This window comes from Mus caroli, unplaced genomic scaffold, assembly GCF_978045245.1.
Source record: "Mus caroli unplaced genomic scaffold, Mus_caroli_1 scaffold_4, whole genome shotgun sequence".
NCBI lineage: Eukaryota > Metazoa > Chordata > Mammalia > Rodentia > Muridae > Mus > Mus caroli.
In genome coordinates this window covers 92,916,109-92,940,129 of record NW_028227259.1, presented here as the reverse complement: position 1 = coordinate 92,940,129, position 24,021 = coordinate 92,916,109, and the positions used below count along the sequence as shown (strand labels likewise).

At 39.5% G+C, this 24,021-nt stretch overlaps 1 protein-coding gene across 6 annotated transcripts in view; it reads right to left on the bottom strand.

Annotated features, from left to right (window-relative positions):
• Positions 1–24,021, bottom strand: part of Slc4a4 (solute carrier family 4 member 4) — a 416,646-nt gene that overhangs the window by 4,169 nt on the left and 388,456 nt on the right. For 4 of the 6 annotated variants that reach the window (XM_085836838.1, XM_085836839.1, XM_029477151.2 and 1 more), the window contains 7 exons: positions 22,062–22,240; positions 20,920–20,992; positions 12,654–12,722; positions 9,928–10,101; positions 6,895–7,056; positions 3,015–3,111; positions 627–706 (listed from right to left, as the gene is read on the bottom strand). In XM_085836838.1, coding sequence (XP_085692964.1) covers positions 663–706; positions 3,015–3,111; positions 6,895–7,056; positions 9,928–10,101; positions 12,654–12,722; positions 20,920–20,992; positions 22,062–22,240 — 798 coding nt within the window. In that variant the 3' untranslated portion in view covers positions 627–662. The remainder of the gene's footprint in view (positions 1–626; positions 707–3,014; positions 3,112–6,894; positions 7,057–9,927; positions 10,102–12,653; positions 12,723–20,919; positions 20,993–22,061; positions 22,241–24,021) is intronic. The other 2 variants (XM_085836841.1, XM_085836840.1) reach the window with 1 other exon arrangement.

Here is a 24,021-nt window from a genome sequence, read left to right as displayed (position 1 = left end):
CAGAAAGAGAAACATAAAAGGAAAGAAACATGGAGTAAAGACAATTTTCATTATCATCTCTGAAACGCCCATCCACTGGGCACCCTGAAAATGTATCACACTGTTCCACCCAATGCCTACCTCTTCCACGTGGGTTAAGAACAGGGACTTTTAAATGAAGCAGGGGAAGGAAAGGAAATTCCAGCAAAAATGGCCCGAGATTTCATATATAAAAAAATAGTCCCAAAGTAAACAAAATGAACCTACCATGTGGATAATATTGTTAGAGAGGAAGGACCAAGACAAGTACCCGCAGACATTCATAGTCCGCTTTTCTGGGAGTCAGATAGGACTTGTCATTTCCAGACCCTTGTTAGAGAGAAGGAAACTACTGAAGAAAGCTACCAGGAAACTCCAGTTACCCTGCATGGCAATAAAATCATAAGATCCTATTCATTAGCTTAATGACACTGAAACTTCTCATTATTCGGAAGAGTAACGCTCTTTCAAACTGCTCTCCATCAGCAAAGCCTGGGTGAGTCCTGGGTTATTTTTGTAAGTCCCAGAGAAGAGAGCAAGGGATTCTGCCCATAGCCCCGACTGCTGCATTTTCCCATAGCACAAGACAAATGCTGACTTTGCTTTACCTGGGTAAACCCAGCGACTCAAGGAAAGGAATTTTATCAGCATGATGTGTGGCGTTCGAGGAATGTTGAGGATCTTTCTCCTGGGAAGGAAAAAAAAATCAAATGAAAAGATGTAGCTCTTTTTGTAAAAATGTAAAAGTAGAGTGAATGTGAAAATCTCCATGCAAATCAAGGCACCTTTCAGAACTGAGAAGAGGAGGAAGATCAGGTTTCGACAGTGGCAATGAACATTGCAACATTGTATTGAGGTAAGCATGTGTCGATAGATATTGTAACATTGTATCAAGCTAAACATGCAAGCTGCAGGATAGAGCCCAAATCAGTTCCTCTCTCTCTCTGATTTAATTATGAAAGCATAATTCCTGCCATGGGACTACAACAGCTCCTGTAAATCCCCTGCATGTCCTTGAGCTTCCCTCCACGCTCAACACTCAGTCTTCCGTAGCTATTGCTACTCAAGAAGAAAGGAGACTTTAAAGGTACGGTATTAAAACTCCAGTTTAATCAATTCTGTTCTTCCTTGGCCTACAAAGATTACCACATTATTAGAAAAGGTTCAGTCAAAAAATGGTCATGTATCAGCTTCTATATCAGCTGCCAAATAACTTGTAAAGAGATTTTGACAGGGCAAACAGCTGGTACATAAGTTTTTAACAGAGGTCTTAAAGTACTGGACTGATAATTAAAGCAACTTTAGAGACATCTTTTGCTTTTAATTATCTAGAGATTAAAAAGTGAAATGAATATGATAGGGGAACTGAAATTGTGAATGAAATCCTTAACTAATTTCTATTGATAAGGGTGACCATAGAATTATAATTATATACAATTATGAAATTGTATATATATAAATAATTATAAAATAAACATATAAATAAAGTATTTACAAATTGAACAACAAAGGTAAGGCTGCTTGTTCTTTAAATCCAGTGGGCAGGCATCCTGCCTCAAAATGGTATCCAGTGATTCCTGTTTCCTGGTGCTTATGCTCCTGTGTGATTCCTTCCCACACTGCAACAGAGCTGCCTTCACAGCTAATATACTATGGTGAGAACGGACTGCTAACTCCTAGCTTCTATTATAAAATACTGCAGCTTCTGTTTGGACTTGTAGCTATCTCTGGGAAAGAACCATGCCACACCCACATGGCGGTTCTATAGGAATCTCTATAGGCCAAGGAACTGAAACTTCCTGCCCAATACCATTGGTTGGAAACGATGCTCAGGCCCACCCAACCAAGTCTTCTCTAGGGCTTTAGTCCCAGCTGATATGTAATCTCCCGAGAATCTGGGCTAGAAACTCAACAGATCTTAAAATTTCAAAATGTGAGAGAAAATACATGTTTGTGCTATATTCTGGGGTAATTTGTTACTGAGCAATATATATACATCTGTATATATCTGTATATGTATTCCCATATTTAATCAACAGTTTCAATTCAAGTTTTCTTGGTAACCCTAGCCTCTTACTGACAGTGGGTGATATTATATACCAGAAATAAAACTGTCTCTGTTGTTGCTCATAGTACATTCATGTCTTTCTTGACTAGTAATAGGCTGATAGCTACAGTGTAATAGCTTATGACATGTTATCTTTTCCCTGTGATTGACACTCCATTTCGTAGTAACATTAGTGACCATATGAAGCTTTCCCAACAGCATAAGGTAATTGTCTCCAAAGCACTTTAGGCTTTGAGTTTTCATGGGAAGAAAATGTGTCCCTTTAGATCCAGACACACTACAGAATGTAGCTACGAGCCTATTACTCAGGAAAGACCAGAGCACTTATAGCTGTGAATATGAAATAACAGAAGAGAAATAAAGAAGTTGGGAAGAAAAACATATTTCACTCAAATCTACTTTTGCTAATATTTTACGACTCCCAATTTAATTGAAACTATTCCAAATTCTAAATATTAACAATCAATCCATTGATCACAGAGAGACCCAAGGTATTACTTCTCTCTTTTAACGAACTTCATGATTGACTGAAACCTAAGGAGGACAAACAGTAACAGACAGTGATGTAGTACTATGTAAGCTGCAATTCTAACTATAATTGGGAAAAAAAAACAATTTAAAAAACATGGTTACAGGTTTAGCTCTTGAAAACAAAATAATCAAAGAAAAGAACCCTGGCAATGACTTAGGCAAGAGATTATTGAACGGAAGTGTAAGAGGTTATGAATAAGAGAAAGGAGGTAGAGCTTAAGGAACAGAAAAGATAACATTTTTTTTTTTTAAAAAAAGAAGTAAGTTGCTTAAATCTTCACCCAGAAGAGAAAAAAGACAGAGTAGGTGAAAGTTAAGTTGAGGATAGCCCTAGAGGATCCTGGGAAAAGCGTGGATGAGAGTCAGGCAAGCATGCAAGGCGGTTAGTTCTACTCACTGTCCAAGGGTTTGTTATCACTTAGGAAAGGTTGCTGTTCCATGATGTCCATTGGAATTTTAATACTGGGGACCTTTTCTGAGTATGGGCAGTCAGACTGTGGAAAAAAATGCACAACCGTTTTTAGAATGCTTTCTCTCTCCTGCTTCCCGGTGCTTACCCAAACTGAACTCTTATCATGTACGTCTACCAAAGGGAAGAGTATTAGGTAGGTATTGTTTCCAGCTGGCGAATTAACTTTCCTCCACACCTTCGAACTACACATTTAGTCTCGCCTCTTCCAAGTTAATGGGACTGAGTTCTCTGAGGCTCCAACCCCAGTAAGTGGATTCCTACAGCCTGACTGTGGAGTGTTCTGCAGTTGGAGCCTGAATCAGCAAACCACAGACAACTATGAAGTGTTCTACAACTGGATTCCCAGTTGGCAAACTTTGGTTGTTGTGTGTGCGAAGTGAAAGCACGCCCTGTGAAAACAGATCAAATCCAGGAAAATTTCCAAACTATATATGGTCTAAAAAATCATGCTTTGTTTTACAGTGTTCTCTGATTCTGTCTCCAGGAAAATCATGACCCACATTCCTGTCTAAAACAATTTTAAGACCTTTTTAACATCCACTAGCAAGGAACTTTCTATATAGACTTAAAGTCTCCTTTCCTTACTTTAGGACTCTCAGAAGCTATTTTCTGATTAAAGATCCATCCCAATTTTCTGTGTCAATAATATTTTAAAACATAATTAAAAAAAAAAGAAAAGAAAACCAAAAGGCTGATCAGACAAGTAGAGAATCATAACCAGGACAATGATAAAATTAGGCAGTTGTAGAACGTCTTAAAACAGTCCACCTAAGCACAAAATATCATAGGTTTCCTTAGGACTACTACTTTAGTTTTTAAAGTCTCAATGATTGTGTCAGCATTATTTGCAATAGGTAAAATATAGAACTAACCTAAGTATTCAATAGCAGGATCTGGACAAAGAAAACACACACACATGTGTGCACACCACAGATACATACACATACACTCACCACAGATACACATAATCACACCACAAAGATACACACACACACCACAGATACACACCACACATACATACACACACACACACATACACACACTACAGATACACCCACACCACAATACACACACACCACACAGATATACACACACACACACACCACAGATACACACACACACACCCCAGATATACCCCACAGATACACACACATACACTCACCACACAGATATATACACATGTACGCCACACAAATACACACACACACACACACCACACAGATACACACCTACACACAATTTTTTTGCCCATAAAGAAAAATGAACTCATGTTGTTTTGAAAGATGTTATATGCAAATGGGATAATTATAGTGAGTAAATTAAGCCAGTCTCAGAAAGACAAAAATGCTAAGTTTTCTTTCATGTCACTTTTAGATTTTTATACAGATCTATAAAACCAAGAAGTAAAACTGTCTGTGAAGACAATGGAGATTAATGGATGAAGACCAGTGAGAACAGAAATATGGGGAGGAAGATGCTCAACATATAATATTACACCATGCAAGAACACTAAAATGTAATCAATTTTAAAAGTCAACATACTAATCCCAAGTCTATTTTTGGGGTGAAGTGATCTCTGATCTATCTCTAAACTGAGTATTTCATGGAAATAATCTTTAATGAAAGAAAGGGGGCAGAGTAGAAGGGAGAAGGAAGAGGGTTGGGACTATGTCTCAGTAGTAGAATGTTTCTCTAGCGTTGTGAGACCCTGCCCTCAATCCTCATGATTAATATATGGTAGTAATGAGTTATAATGTATTTTGAGAACTAAGATGATATATGTAACTGACAAAAAAAAATTAAATTAGTTAGGATGCCGAATCTACCTTCCTTCCTGACCATGTCACAAAAGAAGTCTCCTTTCCAACATTCCCCCAAACAATAGCACTTACACATACCTGGGAAGCCACCTCTTAATTACACACTTAATTACTAGGCAGGCTCAGAAGAACCGTGAGCCAGTTAAAATGTAGCAAGACATAATTCTCACAACTTCTGCCCATAAACATAAAAGTGTGACCCTGGAGTACCAATATGGCCACATGTGACCAGAGACCCTGAGCTGCCTGAGCGTCAAGAGATACACTCCAATGACTTCAAATAATGTGCTCAACATAGAGAACCTTCTGCCCTAGACAACCTATACAACCCTATACGACCAATCGACCAATCGTGCTCACTATCCATAAACAAATGCCCATCTGCCGCCTTGACACAGATGCAGTAGAGAAAGTATCACCTGAGACATCTTCAAAAACAAACAGAAAACCTACTTGTGACATGCGGCAGAGAGCTGTAAACATTATCAAAACAAGAGCCTTGTGCGCGGGAAAGTCATCAGAAATGTAGCAGAGCACTCTGGAGTTAGGTAAGGAGCTTATCTGAGCCAACTTCTCTCAGGGGAGAGGAGTGAGTTTTAAACAGTACCCAAAGGTTGTATACTGTTTTAAATAATAGAGAACACTTTACAATATTAATCTCCATGTTAGCAATGTGTAATGATTTTAAGTTTGGTGTTCATGAGTACGAACTGAGGTGTCTATTTTGAAAATCCAAGATTTGAATGCCACTTTAATCATTTTAATATCTCAGGCATTCTTTGGTGTTTGTCTTGAATGGTCCAAAAATGAACGTCAAATGTTGATTTCTAGACAACATTCGAGTGTATTATTCTTTTAAACACAGTGCGTTAATCTCTGCTGCAGTGTAAACATGCTCTCTACTCTTCTTTCATCTTTGGAAACAGAAAATCTATCCACCTGCTCTCTCAGAAGACAGATGAGGGTAGCAACAGAAGCCGCCCCAGACCCCCTTCTCCATGGCTAAATGTGTCTGATATATTTAGCCTTTTCTTATTGGATCAATTTATCTGAAATCCAATTCTGTCTCTTGCTTCCTTGTGCTGTACTATATCCACGTTGTAGAAGAAGAATGCAACCAGACAGCCCAATCAGCTACAAACACACAGAGGAGCTCAGAGGCAAGCTCTGGCTACGCCACTCCCAGCTCTGCACACTTAGAAAACCATCTGTAACTTTAACACCGAAGCATTACAGTGTACACTTTAAGCCCAGGCAGTTTCATTTGTCGCTTGCACCTTAAGCTAATTTATTTTTCAATTCTTAAAAAATAAAAATATGTCAACATTTACCATTCTACATGTAAAATTCTAAGAAAAGGGAGCTGTTGTGATGACTGAAGATAAGGCATGCTTAGCCAAAGTTATTGAGTAATTAAAAATTAATTTTAGGACTTCAGTGACTCAAGCAAACCACATGAAGTCATAAGGATACTGCTGATGTCATCTCATCAATAGCAGCAGAAATCCATATATAGGTCCAGATCCCAGCAGAATTACAGTCTTCTCAGGGAAAGTTATTTGATGAAATTCTCAGTTAAAAAGATAAATCACTGACACCTGCCCACACAAGGCTCTAATTATTTAAAAACTGAGTTATTCTGTCAAATAGGCTATAATTGGCACACTAATGCATTGTGCAGCCTTACTAAACGAATGTCCGTCATCTATGAGATCGAGTTCTTTACATGTAGTGTCCTGTGTCTTTGTTTTCAGTCATTCTGTCATTATGGATACGTTAAGTGGTTACAGAAAGCCTTTAGAAAATGTTAAACAAAAACCAAACCATGAGATTAAAAAAATGAAGGGTAAATTGGTGTAATGAATGATTGGTCAGATGAACCTCTGGAGCCTTCAGCTGTCCCTGCCCCACCAGGAATAAGAGGGACATTTCCCACTTTTGTCTCTTTAACTGGCTTTACATGGAAAGTGTGGAGTGCCCCTTACATCATCATTGTCGCTATCCAAACTTCCTTTCTTCTTTTTCTTTTTCTTCTCGTCCTCCTTCTTTTTCTTGTCCTTTTCTGGAATGACATCATCAAGGAAGCTGAGGTCGTGCTGGGAGAACAGGTAATCCATACCTTTTCTGACTGCTACCAGGGCCAGGATCTGGAGAGGCAATCAGAAGACAGGCACATCAGAGGACAACATTGTAGGGATGCTGCTGTTGCTACTGCCACCCCCCCCTCTCCCCACACCTGTGAACGCCAGCAGAAATCCATACAGGTACAGAGCCAGACAGAACTGCTCACTGAGTGACCCCCCCAACAGTCTTCCCAGTTTAGTGACAGTCAGTTTGAAGAAAGTGTCAGTCAAAATCCACGTTGTTTTGTTCATAGAGATGCATGACCATACTCAATCAGAATATGAAAGAAAGGTAATTATTTTCCAAAATCATTTTCTTCCATGCTGAGTTTTTTTTAAAAAAATAATTATAAAAGCTGAAAGGTAAAAATTAGCCTGCATAGATTCCTAATTATTGAAAATTAAGAAATTATACAGGTTTCTAAAAATTAGTCATTATTTTAAATTAAATGATCCTTGCTGAACACTTAGGCAATATTAGTTCATTTATTCTTTATAACAAACTCAAGAAATATTTTGTTTTCATATTATCACTGGACAAACTGAAACTTATAAACACTACGTTTTTCAAGGTCGTGATACCAGTAAAGAAAGAATGCAAAGCATACAGTCTATCTGCTTTTTAATTTTCTTCTATTTTGTTTTTATTTATATGTATGTTTGTGTGTGTATAAATGTGTGCAAGTACCAGTGGAGTCCAGAAGAGGGTGTCAGAAGTATAGGCAGTTGTAAGTGCAGAAAGCACTCTCAATCAATGAGACATCAATTCAGTCATTTCTGACCATGAATGATTTATAGTCTGTATTTAATCTCTTGAGCCCCAGGTTCCTGCTTTTCAGGCTGACATTTTTTTTTTTACCTCTGATTCTTTGGTTCTATGGACCATTTTGTGAATTTCTTTTAGTCAGCATACAAATACCAAGCTCTATGAAATGTCTTGTCTGCTATGTAACATTTGATTGCCTCGCTTTCCTTTTCCCTATGGAGGTTCGTTAACACCACATGTTCAACAACAAAAGTCACACACAGTCAAGTTCCCAAAGTGGGGGGTGGGGTGGCCTTCCACTTGACAGTGGGCTCCATCCACACTACACTCCGTACTGGAGGCATCCGTCTCCAGAAGAAATCAGTAACATCTGCACTGCTAACATTCCAAAACCATCTCTGAGCTGAAGGAAATCCCTGGGAAAACACACCTTACAAAAGCAAAGTGTTTTCTTATATTTAGTACAGGTAATACGTAATTTATCAGATGTATTTCAAATTTATTTGGGGAGGCTTCACTCTCCTGATATTAACAAATTAATATATAGGTAGAAAGCCCTGCTAGGTAAATAAATGGGAGTCACTTCTTACATTCAATTTGTTTTACAGTGTGTTATAGCTTAAGAGGAAAAAGTTATGTAAAGGACCATCAATAAAAAAAAATCTTGCTCAAAACTGTCAGTTATTTTTTTAAACCATTTTTTCTATGTCTTAGTTGGGGTAGGGGGTAGAAACACAATTATAAACAGCAAATATAAAACAGAATAAAATAATAATCCCTGTTATGAGTCAGTTGGTTTTAAAAACAAAATACGATAAGTGTATGGTATAGAAAATGTTTTGTTTTTGTTTTGTTATGTATTTGTTTTATCAGATTGTAAGGATGACAAAACAAGATGGAAACAGCTTTGAAGTATAACAGTTTCCTCCAAGACTGAAACATTCCATCCTACAGAGAAGATCCTTAAACTCGAAGGTAAACAACTTGAAATCCCTTCAGGAAGTCCCTAAAACTGACCAGATTCACTAGGCCACACCCAGCCAGAGTAAGCAATAGGAGCTGTAAGTCCCTCACAAACCAAAGAGCTAAGCTGCAAAGGAGGCTCTCAAACAAGCCAAACTGCAGAGACTCCAAGCCCAGACCACCTGCCTGGAAGACTCAGAGCAGCTGAGCACCTGGAAAGGACTCTGCAGCCTGCTGAGCTGCCTGCAGGCTATGCATTGTGCTCCACATTCCCAGCTTTGTGAGCTGTCACCCATGCTGGTAATGGTCATGCAGCAGTCTTTGAGTATTTTCTGTTTCTAAGTAACACCTCACCCAAATTCCTGAAAGTAACCCCAATAAAACTAAGTGGTTCACTAAATTGGACTTTGGTTTTATCTGTTCTTTGGTCTGTTGTAGGTTTTCTATCTGGCGGTAGAAGTCTCTCCAGGAAAAGTTTTTTCACTAAAAGAGTGTATGTGGGCAGTTTCTTGCAAGAAATGAAATTACAGTAAAGTTAAAAAAAAAATCAATAATGAATCAAGAAATAGAGATTGCCTTTTCTCTTTCCATTTTGATTTGGGGCGGGGGGGGAAGGGGGGACAATTATTTGCTTCATCTTGTAAGTATACAGGAAGACTAGTCCAACCATATCCTAAAAATGATGTAAGCCTCCAACCATATCCTAAAAATGATGTAAACCAAACAAATCTCAAAAACTCTATCTCTAGTGAATTCCACCTTTTCTCACGAGCTTACAAAAGCTTCTATTTGGACGGAAATGCACTTTATTCTTCCCTAGAATGGTTCTATTATACAATACCTTGAAAAACCACATGTTCTGGTGTCTACTGCCTGCCAGACATTGTGTTATTCACTTGGCATTCATTATCAATGCTCAGAACAATAACAATGCTACCCTCCCACTGATGAGTTCATGGTGGCTCAAGGATGTTTGCTGACCAGCAGGAACCTGTGCCAGTTATTGAACTCAAGTGAACATGATTCTAAGCAGCGATTGCCATGGGAATCTTATTACAACCAGTCAACGTGTTGAGTTGAAAGCCAGAAAAGACTAGCCACACACATGTCATAGTAACTATATGATAGCCATCCAGTCAGGGATAGTTTTAATTTTGAAAGCCTACCATGACAGGAAAAATAATTGCAGCCACTGTTGACTTGAGGATCCAGAGCAGAGCCAGGCACAACACCTGCAGGAAGGTGAACAGGTGGACTCGGCGGAGGGGGACGTGGCGCAGGTAGATGAAGTCAGGCTGATGCTTCAAGGGCATCAGAAGCAGCTTGAGACGGTCCATGAACTGGGAGGAATGGGGAAGAAAAGGTGGATGTATTATCTGAAGAGTCTGTTGAGTTGTTTCTTCTCTGCTTAACCAGCCAGGAGTGATTTATAGTGTATATTTCAGGCGAACAATGTCCTCTTCAAAGGACAAAGCTCAGGTTAGAGAGTGGGGGATTTACATTAGCCCAGTCAGATCACGTTATGTTACGTGTCTTCTAATTTCTGCTGATTTTTTTCCCAGAAATATTTAGTGGGTACATAAGATAAAGTGGGCATAAAAGGCTAAAGTTACAAGGAAATCTTAAATTCTAGCTGCTCATCCTCTGCCTTCTCTTTCTACTCTCTGCTTTTCAGCACAGAGGATTGTGTATCCATTTTGGTACGCTATGCTGAGGGAAGACTCCTCCTAGCTCTTGCATCTACTCCTGCCTCAGTTGTCTTATCTGAAAGAAAAAACACAACATCGGCATATCAGTTATGCTCTAAGGAGATAAAGAACCCATATAACTTAAAAATGGAACCACGCAGATTATGCCAGTAAGTCCCACTTTCTTTAGGTTATAATTTATTAACACATCCATACCCACTAGTGTATCAGCATTTCTTCCAGAGAAAAGCTCTGTGAGCATTATGGTGAGTTTTAAGACAATGACCACAAGACTCAAGAGTCTGAGAGTGGTTAACACAGTCATGTATTGATCAGGAATTGGAAGGATGATGGTGGATAGTTGTGCCAGGCGCATCCCAGAGATGTAGTACTGAGCTGATACTATGAGGAGAGTACAATGATGCTCAGTTCCTCATCCAGGGGCCTTCAGAGGGAGACGCTGTATAGACAGGCACTGAGCTGACTAATTATAAAAATTAAGGAAAAGTAAGCGACTTTATCATAACCTTCTCTGGAGCCTCTGCCTATTTGATAGCTTTTGTTCTCCCTTTAATATATTCTTATCTATAAAGATTAGATTTCTTTTTTTTTTCCTTGCTAAACCAATCTTGTCAAAGGGGTCTAAAAGAGAAAGAATGAAGAGAAAAATAAAGAAATTTGAAAAGGTGTTTGGGACAATAATACTTCAGGAACAACACAGCTAATTAGCTGTCCCTACAACACTCCCTACAATTATTATGGGATGATTGGCTCTTTTGTTCTCTTTATAGACAGGTATTCACCTCTAGACATTGATAAGGCCCCTGGAACACCCAACACAAACCTCTGGTTTTTGACTGGATCCTTAAGGGCAAACAAAAATTAATAACTGTTAGTCCTAGGCATCTAATGCTCATATTTTCCCATCTATAGGAGAATAAGTATTTATAAATGGCAGGGAAAAATAAAATATTTTACAAAGTTGTACTTCCTAAATTACTTGGATGGCAAACCAAAACAAACAAAACAACAACAGCAAACAAAACAAAACAAAACAAAACAAACAAACAACAAAATGAAAAAACCCTCAGTCACCCATGCAGCCCATGAAGAACCACTTTGCATTTCATACCAAATATTCCGGTGCAGAAGAACCCTTCTACTGGACCAAAACCAGGAATAGTAAAGTAGCTTAGCTTTGCTTTTGGGGGGTCTGGCCATTTGCCCAGATCTATCTGACTTTAAAACCAAGTTAATATAAATGTAATAAATGAAAGCAAGGGCTGTTTTGAAGGAGTTCAAATGAATTCTTATGATGATCACAGAACACACAGTCTTTTCCCATTAAAACATTACTGAGTGCTAAATAAGGCTGCAATTAACAGGGTGCCAGAAAGTGGCGGAACTTCCAGCTTCCTGGTGCCAATTAAATTAAACCTCCATTGAGAGACAAAGTCCCTCACCAAGTTTTGCCTAGTAAATTTTTTAAAAAGTAGACCATGGTGGAGGTGTGGCTGGGGGCGGAGGGGGGGCAGAGGTGGGGGGTTGTGCAGGGTGGTCATTTTAACTGAAGTGAACATCTGAAAGTTTTGATGAAAGCAGTAACTACTACATGGTAATTTTAATTGCTTATTGCTACAAAACTTTTGATCACTGAGTTTTAAAGGATCGCAAGCTGTCTACAAGGGGTCAGGCAAGTGCGCAAACACCGCCTTAAGAACACAGTGAGTATCTATCTTGAGATGAAATAAGGTGATGTAAGAGAGAGATGAGAAAAGAATACAAGACAAAAAGAAAGAGTGGGAGTGTGAAAAGGGGCATGGAGAGGAAGAGGTAAAGAGGAGGAGAAGGGCTGGGACAAGGAGGAGGAAGTGGTAAAGAGGAGGAGAAGGACTGGGACAAGGAGGATGAAGAGGTAAAGAGGAGGAGGAGGAGGTAATGGGAACAGCAGCTCATTTCCTCACCAAATGACATTTAGCACCCCTTTTCAGCAATGGGCATTTAGGATAACATTTGTTGACACCAGCTAGCTTTGTCGATTCCATCAGAATTGAGAAGCAGGTAAAAGGTGGGGGAAGTAGAAAATAAATGTATTTTAAAAGAGCCCCTAGTTAATGATTAGTGCCTTCATCAGAGATCTGTGACTGGACTAGTTCTGCTTTGAGAAACGCACAGGGCTTGCTCGGACCACTGAGGAAGCTTACCTGCACACCGTTAAGTGAGGCCACCCCCATATACAGGAACACACCATACAGCACAGGCATCGGGATAAACTGGGAAGTAAACCAGTGGAAACAGGTTACAAACAACAAGAATTAGGAAGGGGAATAACTTAAATGAAGGCTACATCTGAAACTAAAGCACAGCATTACAGAGCAACCGAAAATGAGTGCTTTTAACTCATCAATTGATAAGATTCTAAGCCCTGCAGTAGAAATAAATAAAGATAAAAGGAACATTCAAATAAACTTTATTTTTTGTTTGTTTCTTCTTTTTAAAGAATGGGCACACATGACCTCAATAATACTTTTTTTTTTTTTTAAATGGTGAAACTGTTTTGGCTTTCCTTTGCTCTTAAAAGCAATAGACTATGCAACCCAGATGTCTGCGTGGGATAGGAGGTACATGAAGAGGTAGCAAATTGCCTCACTCTGGATCCAAGATCCTTTTGTAACAGGCTGTTGGTTTTGTCCTTACTAATTTTTGCCAAATGATCTATCAGTTCGGAGGGTAAATGCCTCTTTCAGTAAAGGAAACATCAACTGACCACCCCTTGTCTTCTAGGGACTCTAAGAATACAAACTAATGGGAGCACGGTTTGGAAGCAGCAGGAAGCACCTGGGAGCAATTAACTACACATACGGATAAGGATAATGCAAGCCTTTTAAAACTCAATTAATATTTTATGCATTATTTAGTAAAACGCCCTTTACACCAACACGAAGTTTTTTTGTTTGTTTGTTTGCTTGTTTGTTTTTTTAAACAATGAGAAGTTCTAATCCAACATGTATACTTTACTTTCCCCTGGACCGGTAAAATGCAAGCAAATCACATTTGAGAATCAATATTCTAATTCCGAGAAGTCTTCTGTCTGGATGACAAAGGTATCAGCCTTGGGTTTGAAAAGAAGTTCAAGCAACTGAAGGACAAAGCTAAAATACTAAAATAGAAAAGTAATTAGGGCCAGTCAGCAAACCCACATGCAGTAGACCATTTTAACCAGAAGGAGGAATATTCCTTAAAGAGCAGAACTTTAAAACTACGGCATGTATTTAATGAAGCACCGTTTGTAGACCCATCTTACTGCAATTGCCTGTTGCTGCTGTGCCTCGGACCTTCTGACCACACTAAAGAACTAGTGAATTCTAAAATAGATTGCCTCTGTCTCCAGTTGGTACTGGTGACTCACAGGAATGCTTAAGTTTCAATGGAGAAAATACACGTCTATGAACTAACTGTCAAAGGTTTTCTCTAGAAGGGACTAACAATTGCATCGTAACGAACTTTACTCATGAGCTCAGAAAAGACCAAAAACTAAAAGGAACTGAATGCTTGAAGTGGGTAGGAGGGCAGGGCTGTAGTACCCAGCAGTGGCCACAGAGCGGTAGACATATCCCACCCAGGCCACTGGTGCTCAATCACAAGCCCCCATTTCTCTTAGCATGTGAGTGCTGATGTGACTTACAACTCTTTATGTGCATTTCCCAATAATAAATACATAAGACCAGCAAAGGATCAAATTTCCATCTCTGATTCATTTCTAAGGCATCTATTTCCTCTCAAGATGTTATGATTTCTTTTCCATTTATTGTGTACATTCAAGCATGAAAAAGGGGTGCAGGAAAGAACATGTGAATTGTGGGGAGCTACCTGGGTTTCCTCAGTGATTTCTTTTTGATCTGGGTAAAGCATATCTCCGGATTGGAAGTGTCAGAAAAGTCTATCCTTCCCTGAGCTTAACTAATGATATTTTTTTTCCTAATGTGTTTCTACTACTATAGCAGAGGAACACTGTGCCTGGGGCCTTCTTAGATCAATTCTCTGAACTATGTTAACAAATTTCACCTGATCTATGACACAGAATGGCATGGATGGATATAAGGAAGAAAATAACTGGGTATAGGAAGGGGTGTGTGTGTATGCACACATATGCATATATATATATATATACACACAAATATATATATATATATATATATATATATATATATATCAGTTGGAAGAAAATAATACATAGAAGAAAATCTGTGAAGTTGATATTTCTGATCAGCTTCAACATAATACACATGCTTATGATATTCTCATTTTCTTCATAACAGAACTTATCAATACAAATCCTAGAATGAAACTCCTAACAAACCTGACAGAGATGTTGGGGTAGAAGGTATATTTTATAGAACTTAGTTCACAGATCCTGTCAGAAGGTCAATGTGTAAAAGTTATACTAGAACTACATATCAAAACAAAGTTGTCAAAGGAAGAAGAAGAAGGCTTGTAAAACGGAGAGCCACCCAGGATGTGGGAGTTCATGCTTGTTCTCTTAGCACTTAGAGGGCTGAGGCAGGAGGACTGCCATGAGTATATGAGTTCAAGGCCATCCTAGACTAATGTGTGACAATATAAATAAATAATGAATTCTACAAAAAAAAAGTCTCTAAAAATGAGATCCCATGTTATAGTGGGATAATGCAGTAATAGCGGGAAATCATTTCTACAAAGCAAGGTGGTAGAAATTAAAAATATCCATTTCAGGGGCACATGCAGATAGCTAAATGGTAAACTGTGCAAACAATTATACCATCAATAATACCCAGGAAGCAAATAAAATAAAATAAAATAAACACAAAGAAGTATTATATTCAATAACTACTAAAAATGAAAAAGTTAAATGATTGATCCTATAATCATATAGAACAATGAAAGTGAGGTGAAATCAAAATAAGACTTAATATCTAAATACTATGTCACCAAGTTTTTGAATTTTGGTCAGTGTATTTCTGTATTTTTCACATTGTCTTCTAGTGATTTGTCAATAGTAGTAGAACTCTCCAAGAACGAAGGATGTGAAAAGGATTTTCAATAAAAAGGGAAAACTATACTTGCCCAACACTGGATAGGAACTCAGGAAGGACTGAGATCTCTCCATGGCTTTATGGTCAAAGCAAGAGTGAATGGGTATGCTTATATGTTTGAATGTGCGTGTGTGTGTGTGTGCATGTGCGTGTGCCTGTGCCTGTGCCTAAAGCTAAGAGTAAGGTCCTGATTAAGATGTGGGTGACAGTAGTTGAACAGACCTGGGTTTGGCTTCCAGCTACCAGCTGTAGACTGCTGAGACAACTTGTTTATTTCTCATACTCTGAGCATTCTTGTCTAGAAAGCTCCTATGATAAAGACTACATAACATCTTACTAATTAATTGATTAATATGGCAACTAACAAATGATAAATGTAGAGCTTATGCCATCCTTATCATGAAACCGTATGCAGTTCTCAACCACTGGTCTTCCTGTTTCCTCACTGGTAGGGGTGGGTAGGGGCGTGGCTTGGGGAAGAGATGCTGGGGACAGGGAGGGCTGGGTGGAAGGTCTGACTTGAAGTCCTGTTTTATCTCATTTTTAATACACTGCACTTTCAGCTAACCTGGTTTTGGCAATAGGTTATTAACACAATGCCCTAACTCTCTTAAGCCCTAAAAGTCTTCACTGATAAAGAAGCCACAGGTTCTCAGTCTGGGACAAGGTCTGAAGAGGACTTTATGAAAGTTTCATAAATTTCCCCACATCAGAAGGATTCCAAATAAGATCAAAGAATCTGGGAAAGATAATATTATGGGAAAAGAAGATAGAGATTCTTTGAAGGCTAAGTACCATGTTTTATTTTGAAGGGCATACATTACATGAGATTGGTTTTATACTAGAACATCCAGAGTTCAAACCTTGCCACCACAATCCAAGCTTATTGAAGTCTAGTGACTTTTTCCTAGCTTTAGAGTGGAGATAATTATTCATATCGTTCTCATAGGTACTGATGGCTATATTTTTAAAACCTCCAGTGACTCCTTAATCTGAGGCTAAGATCAACAGACAGCAGGTTTATCTCTACTATCATCATCTCCACTCTGTTTTTCCTGCTTCCATGGGTCAGGTCTATGTGGGAGATCAACAAGTATCTGCCAGGTCCGAACTAAAGGCTCCCTTCTACACTTTAGTGCACTAACGAAATCTTAAAGATAACTTCTGACCACACCTCATGTTAAAGATAAACTAATCCAAGCACGGGCAACAGAAACAGCAGTGAACTTTCCTTGATCTTTATGTCTTGAGTCTTGCCAGTAAAATAGAGAGTCAGCTCAGGGAACAGCCTTTCATCTCTTGACTGTTCTGGGATTGCCACTTACAGAACAGGAGCAGTAACCGGCCGTAGCATTTCCATTGTGGAAACTCAGGGACCTCCACCTCACCAGCCTGGGAAGCCAGTTATTCTCACTTCCCAGAAGTTCTGTGTAAGCAACTAAGTGACTTGGTGCTTTGAGGCATTGTTGACTATAGCTGGTTGGGGTCAAGGGGTATCCTCATGAACTTAAAGCTGGTACACTATAATTCCTTGCATTCCTCCACATGAAAGACAGATTTCGGCACAGAGATCAAAACAGAGGCCATAAACCTCATGTTCAAAGTACCCTTGCATAAGCCAGCAACCACCTATGCTTCTTCATGCATGTAAAAAAATTGCTCAGCTCAGCTGAGACCATTAAACTTGTAAGGAGCTGGACAGGGAAGGCGTTCGACCATTTCATTTCTTTACTAAAAAAAAAAAAAAAGTCACATATATCTCTTGTTCTCATCCATTTGATCGAACTTTCAAAGGCAGAGTCTTAAGTAAAACCATTCTCTGAACTTGTCATCTGTTGCTTTAAAAAAGAAAAGGACACAGTCACAGGGAGGTCAACCCGTGACACCACTTTCTGTGTGAATTTGTAGGTTAATTATTAATCGCACCCTTTTCCTTAGCTGCTTACATTTCGGTTAAACTGTACCCTTAACATCTGCCTCTTCCTGTATTGACTTTGTAAATTCGAACAAGGTATCTCGGATACATGCACGAAACCTGCCAGACATCAGCGGTGGGGCGGGCACATGGTCTGAAATGGCGGCCGTATTGGAAGAGGTGGTTCCTGAAGTAGGGGAGGACTAATGTACTCAAGGGAGGGACAGAGGCTCCTGAACAAGGGCTGCTTTGTTCCTTCTGCTTTTCTGTAAGGTTCCCCACAGTCTATTGTGAGCCAGGCTAGCAAAAAACTAATCTTCTATGCTTAGGAAAACCCTGGCTTAAAAAAATGTATGTGATATTACCTTTTTCACCAATGGTGGCAGTGACTCTTCAGGTTAATCAAAGTTGCCAGATAATAACAGTCACAGTGATGGAGGCTGGTGGTCCAGGAAAACAAGCCAACCCATGGGCTGGTACAGGACAGCCAATGGGGAGTTTCAAGCTCTGCTCATGAGTTCTTGTATTGTTCTGTACATATTACAGTGCTTCACATCATGTGGGGTAAAAGGGCTCACTGCAAAAACCCAAGGGTTTTTCCCTTTGACACCTCTGCAGCTCTATTTGGCTACAAGGTGAGGAATAGCTAGGAAGACCTGTCACCAGGTACAAGTTTGTCAGTCTTTCTAAAGGTGACAATGTACACAGTATTCATTTTCTCTGTCCCTTCTGAACCATACACGACAACTAGAAGGTTCCCCATGACTAAAATCAGTTTTTCTGTAATATAAACACAGGCGCTTCAAATACAACTGCCTTTTCTGAAGCAGGATTTTATACTGTTTTAGTAAGGACAAGTCAATATCACAGACAAAATGGAGGGTTGGCTGGTGGTGGGTACATATGAAGACTCAGGGGATGTCTGCCTGCCAATTTCTCCTTAGAAACTTCTCTCTAGAAGGCTCCATAAAAGCAAACCTGCATTGTAGCAGTGTAATACATGAGCCAACCTGCAGGGGACTGGTGCTTCCTACAGGTCAGGATCTTAACTGCCAGTAGCAATCTCTAAATGCGATCTCCTTGCCTTTGAGACAAAGGTGTCTCTAAGCATCTCCACCAGCATCATATGCTGGGACCTGCCAGGGCACCAGAAACACCGATCGCCTTTGGGAGAATGAGTAATGCTTCAAACCCAGTAAGTCTTCACTTAAAGCCACCTCCTTGCACTGACAGAACTGACCATAGGTTTTTCTCTGTCCCTATAGGGCATGGGCCAGAAACAATTTCTCTGACATCATTTTAAACCCGAGTTCGTCTGTGGGCTGGCTGCCTGAGATGTACTGTCCTTTGTGACTCTGTTCAGTAGTTAACAAGAAAACGGAGATCATGGAAACCCATGCAGTTGGATAATCAAGTCTTTTAACTTCTTCCAATTATTTCATACCAAATGTAGGAATTAGTCTAGCTTCTTCAAAGGCAAAATGAGTCTCCATATTCAGATGCAGTAGCTCCCTCTTCTATATCTCATTGATTGGCCACTGGTAGAATCTTGTTAATCTGATAGAAACAGAGAGCTTTTGCTACTCAGCATTATACCTGATCATCAACTGAGTGTTTGAGTCCTGTGCTATCCCTCCATTACTTATATAACCAAATGATCCAAAAGTCTTTAAAAGTTTGTTTGTTTGTTTAGGTTTTTCAAGACAGGTTGTCTCTGTGCAGTCCTGGCTATCCTGGAACCTACTCTGTAGACCAGGCTGGCCTTGAACTCACAGAGATCAGCCTGCTTCTGCATACCAAGTGCTGGGATTAAAGGCATGTGCTACCACTGCTCAGCAAAATTATACTGTTTAAAAATAAAATTTTTGAGTTGGAAAAATGGTAAGGTATTGTTTGCTCATAGTTGTTGGATCTGGGTGAAGTTTTGTGCTTTACGCAGTAGTGCAAAGTATAAGATGCAAATTAGCAATAATTGGCTAGGAATATTTTGGAGAGAGAGAGAGAGAGAGAGAGAGAGAGAGAGAGAGAAGCTAGCTTATATCACAAAAACAGAAAGCTTAATAAGCAAAAGCATTAACTTTCTTCTTTTGATTCCTTTTCTTAAAGGAGCCATTGTATGCATGTTGCTCTGTCTACACAGATAACCCATGCCGTCAATCAACCTATATGTTGCCATGTAACCTTTTAAATGTTCTACCATGTAACCATCCTTCAAAAGTTCATTTGTAAAGTTTTCCAACTGTAAATCCATCATTTTATTCTTGTTTCCCTTTCAGGATTAATAGGCCTTCCGATTCAAGGAAAAACAGAAACATGGCTATCATTTAAAAATAGGGCAAAGAAATTCACCATGATCATGCGAACCACTAGATCCCTGTTGGGGTCTGGCAAGGGGTGGGACAAGCAAATAGGTGAACGAGATGGATAAAAAGACAAATCCTGAGTGAAGTAACCCAATCACAAAAGAACTCAAATGATATGTACTCACTGATAAGTGGATATTAGCCCAGAAACTTAGAATACCCAAGATATAAGTTACAATTTGCAAAACACATGAAACTCAAGAAGAACGAAGACCAAAATGTGGACACTTTGCCCCTTCTTAGAATTGGGAATAAAACACCCATGGAAGGAGTTACAGAGACAAAGTTTGGAGCTGAGACAAAAGGATGGACCATTTAGAGACTGCTATATCCAGGGATCCATCCCATAATCAGCCTCCAAACGCTGACACCATTGCATACACTAGCAAGATTGTGCTGATAGGACCCTGATATAGCTGTCTCTAGTGAGACTACGCCGGGGCCTAGCAAACACAGAAGTGGATGCTCACAGTCAGCTATTGGATGGATCACAGGGTCCCCAATGGAGGAGCTAGAGAAAGTACCCAAGGAGCTAAAGGGAACTGCAACCCTATAGGTGGAACAACATTATGAACTAACCAGTACCCTGGAGCTCTTGACTCTAGCTGCATATGTATCAAAAGTTGGCCTAGTCGGCCATCTCTGGAAAGAGAGGCCCATTGGACTTGCAAACTTTATATGCCCCAGTACAGGGGAATGCCAGGGCCAAAAAGTGGGGGTAGGTGGGTAGGGGAGTGGGGGGGAGGGTATGGGGGACTTTTGGGATAGCATTGGAAATGTAAATGAGGAAAATACCTAATTTAAAAAAAAGACAAAGGAAGCAAGAAGGATGTATGGAGAGGAGACTAGTCAGATGGACATGCATGGCACCACCCTTCTACAGGTCAGGAGAGAGTCCAATATCGGTGATGTCAGAGGGTTCAAACAAGTAACTGCACAAATAATAGTGAGGGAGGAAGTACAGGAACTGGGTGAGAAATCAAGGCTCATATTTTAAAATTCTCTTTTCTTATTGGCCTTTGCTTCCATGTGCTATGGAATCTTGCAAGCATTTCACACTCATGTGTCTGGTTATCAATGTTCCAAAGAAGAGAAAGCTATGAAAGTTTTACATCTTTACCTTCAGGATGGGAGCCATGAAGACTGACAGGCCAGTCAGAATAAACACAAGGGTTCCAGTGACTCGTTGTTCCCTGAAACAAAATCCAAAGACCAATCAGTCTAACTCCAGTTTTCACTAACCTTCAAAGAAAAGACCAAATCGGTGTTGAGCTACGGCATCAAAAGTCTTGATATAACTCACATCAAATCTCAAGAATATTGTGTGAATTAGATACAAGTGTAAACTTTTAAAAAATGTTAAAACTACTACAATATATGATCGGAACTCATGAAGAAAAAAAAAGTGATTCTTCTAAAGCTTTTGCTCCTTTCAGAGCCAAGAAAGAAAGATCGCTTGCTCCGGGTCCATGAATTACTGGCTTCTTTGAAGCTCTTGTTTTTCAAACAACTTGTCCTGTTGTGTAATTATACCTTCTTTCATAGGAGACAGATATTACATTGTCCCGCATTCTAATTAACAAACAGCTCAGGGAAGTTTCATGAGCTCAATAAATCTCACCAGTCTAATTTTCAAATTTGAAACAACAGAAGTGCTTTTTAACAAATGTGATCCCCATCCAACACCCCGCACCCCTAAGAAAGAATCACCCACTGTTGAGGCCTGAGAAATGATGGCTCTGTTGTGTGAGCTATTCACCCTAGCCCTTGTGAGTAAAGCTTGCTACGACAAAAGCCAAAAACAAGAAACAAAACAAAACACTCAAGAGAGGACAGAGGTCCTCTACCACTGACCTTCACAACTACTCCAATACTTGAAGGTTCCCAAGTTCTTATGGGAACAAGAATGGATTAGAAAACAAGAATTCCTACTTCTTCAGTCATGGAAATCATGGAAGACTTGAGGCTTTTACACATGACTAAGGTAGAGCACTCAGCTCTATACTGAAGAAAATTAATCGCTTGCTTAGCTTTTTCTGTTGCTTCATTTAATATTGTGCTAATCAAGACGTTCTTTAAGAAATGGACTAAAAGTTATTAGTTTTCTTCCCTATTAAAATGTCCTTCCTGGAGAAGATAACTTAGGAATAAATTAACTGTCACCATTTATCTTATCCCCAGATTGTGTCCACATCCTTATGATTGACACAAAGATGTATTCCTATGAGGTTTTTTTAGGGTCATTTTCCTGAGACAACACACCTTACTCCCAGAAATTTTGGTTGTTCTCCAGGCGCAGATGTCTCCGTCTCCATCTTCAGACTGTCAATGTGGGCAATGGAGATAACAGTAGCAGCCACATACCAGGGAAGAGCCATGAAGGAGCATACCACCATGAGGATGGCGACCCAAAACAGATCCAGGTGATACCCAGCTCCTTTCTGCAGAAAGAAGCCACAGTATATGAACAGAAAGCACTCAGACTTGCCATCTAGTTATAGTTAGGCACAGGAATTATGGCTGACAAATGAAACTTGTTCTGCTTGATAAAAGTACCTCTTATAGTATCTTTTATAAGGAAGCACATTGAGACAGGACATTCCCTTCTGCAGAATACTCTCCTGCTCTTAGCCTTCTCCTCCAGCACCTATGCAGATTCTACCCTATTATAATTCTGAATAATTAATTCAGACCTATGTCTACTACTCTTTGTACTTATTCATTATAAATTAACCTTTCTGCACCCAATTTTGTAACCCTCCCAAATGAAGGTAGGGACCATGTTTGGAGAGTTACTGGGACCATCCAATGAAGTAATCACAACAAAGGAACTTGTAGCAACATACAGAGAAATAGCTGTTACATAGTAAGTGCTCACTAAGGGAGGCAGGAGTCAGAATGGCAGTGATTGTTAAGGCAGAATGACCAGCACTTACGAAGCAGCACACCCTCTTCTCCGTGTGATGATATTTTTAACAGAAGGCTACTCATCATGAAGGTACTAGGTGCATGTAAAGATCCCCCAAACAATCCTGAGATGGTATGTAAATGACCATCTCTCTTCTCATGGCTTATGAGAATAGTTGTTTAACCACCTCTTGTTCATCATCATTAAGGTGAGAATCTTGCCTTAATCAAAACAGATGGATTTCAAACACCACCCTATGCTCACAATAACATCTACTGACTGGACGAGCAGACAGTGCAACAAAAGTTCTAGCTTTTTTATTCACTAAGTAAATACAGTTCATCATGCCCCCAGTGTTTTTTCTGTGGTTATATTTCTCTGCTCTATTTATGAAGAAATCAAAGGCTCATACCCCTGTGGAGCTGGGAAAACTAGAGCTGTCCATTCTCACAGCATGAGGGAGCAGTACCAAGAGTCAGACTAGGGATGATTCAAGAGAATCGAGAGGCTAGCTTTGGAAAGTCGGGGTGTGATTTACATGAGCAACCCAGGGTGTGTTATCATTTGAATCCTGTTACAGATTTTCAGAACACTGCTCCTCTCTAACAGAATCTCCAAGGTTTTATCCATAGCTTGCACATGAAGCCATATTCTAGAGAATGAATAAGGCATGGCAGCTGACATGGAAGCAAAGGCATATTCTCATAAAGTTAAGTTTGACAGGAAACAGACGTCTGCTCATGAGACACATGTTAATATACATGCATGGAATCAGTTCACTTTAGGAATGCATAACTATGTGAATTAAAAATGAAATAAGGTGAGGAGAAGAAAGCAAACATGGGGTAGGCTGATATAAGCCTATTCTATAAGGACCAAAGTAGTAAATATCATGATATATGTGGGATCTCAATCATGTGTTTCTTTCAACAAATCATTAACTTTCAACTTAGTACCAGTCAGGATTCTAGCTGCTGCTGACACTTGTGAACAAACAACAAACAAACAAACAAAATCCTGGTCTCTTCGAGTTTCCCTCCTACTGTGAGAGACAGTAAGGAACAAGAAACATTTTGAAAGTACATAGCATCTTACTTGGTAGTAAGTCCCAAGAGGAACCCAAACAACTTGGGTTTGCTTTGGGAGTAAGATAGGATCCCACTGGAGGACTTCCAAGAGCAGAATGATCTGATTGCTGTGTTCTCAGCACTGTTGACTACTGTGTTATGGACAAATTGATTAGGGTCAAGGACAGCAGGAAAAGTTAGGAGGCAGATGCTGAGGTTTGTTTAAGAGATTATGGTCATGAAGGCA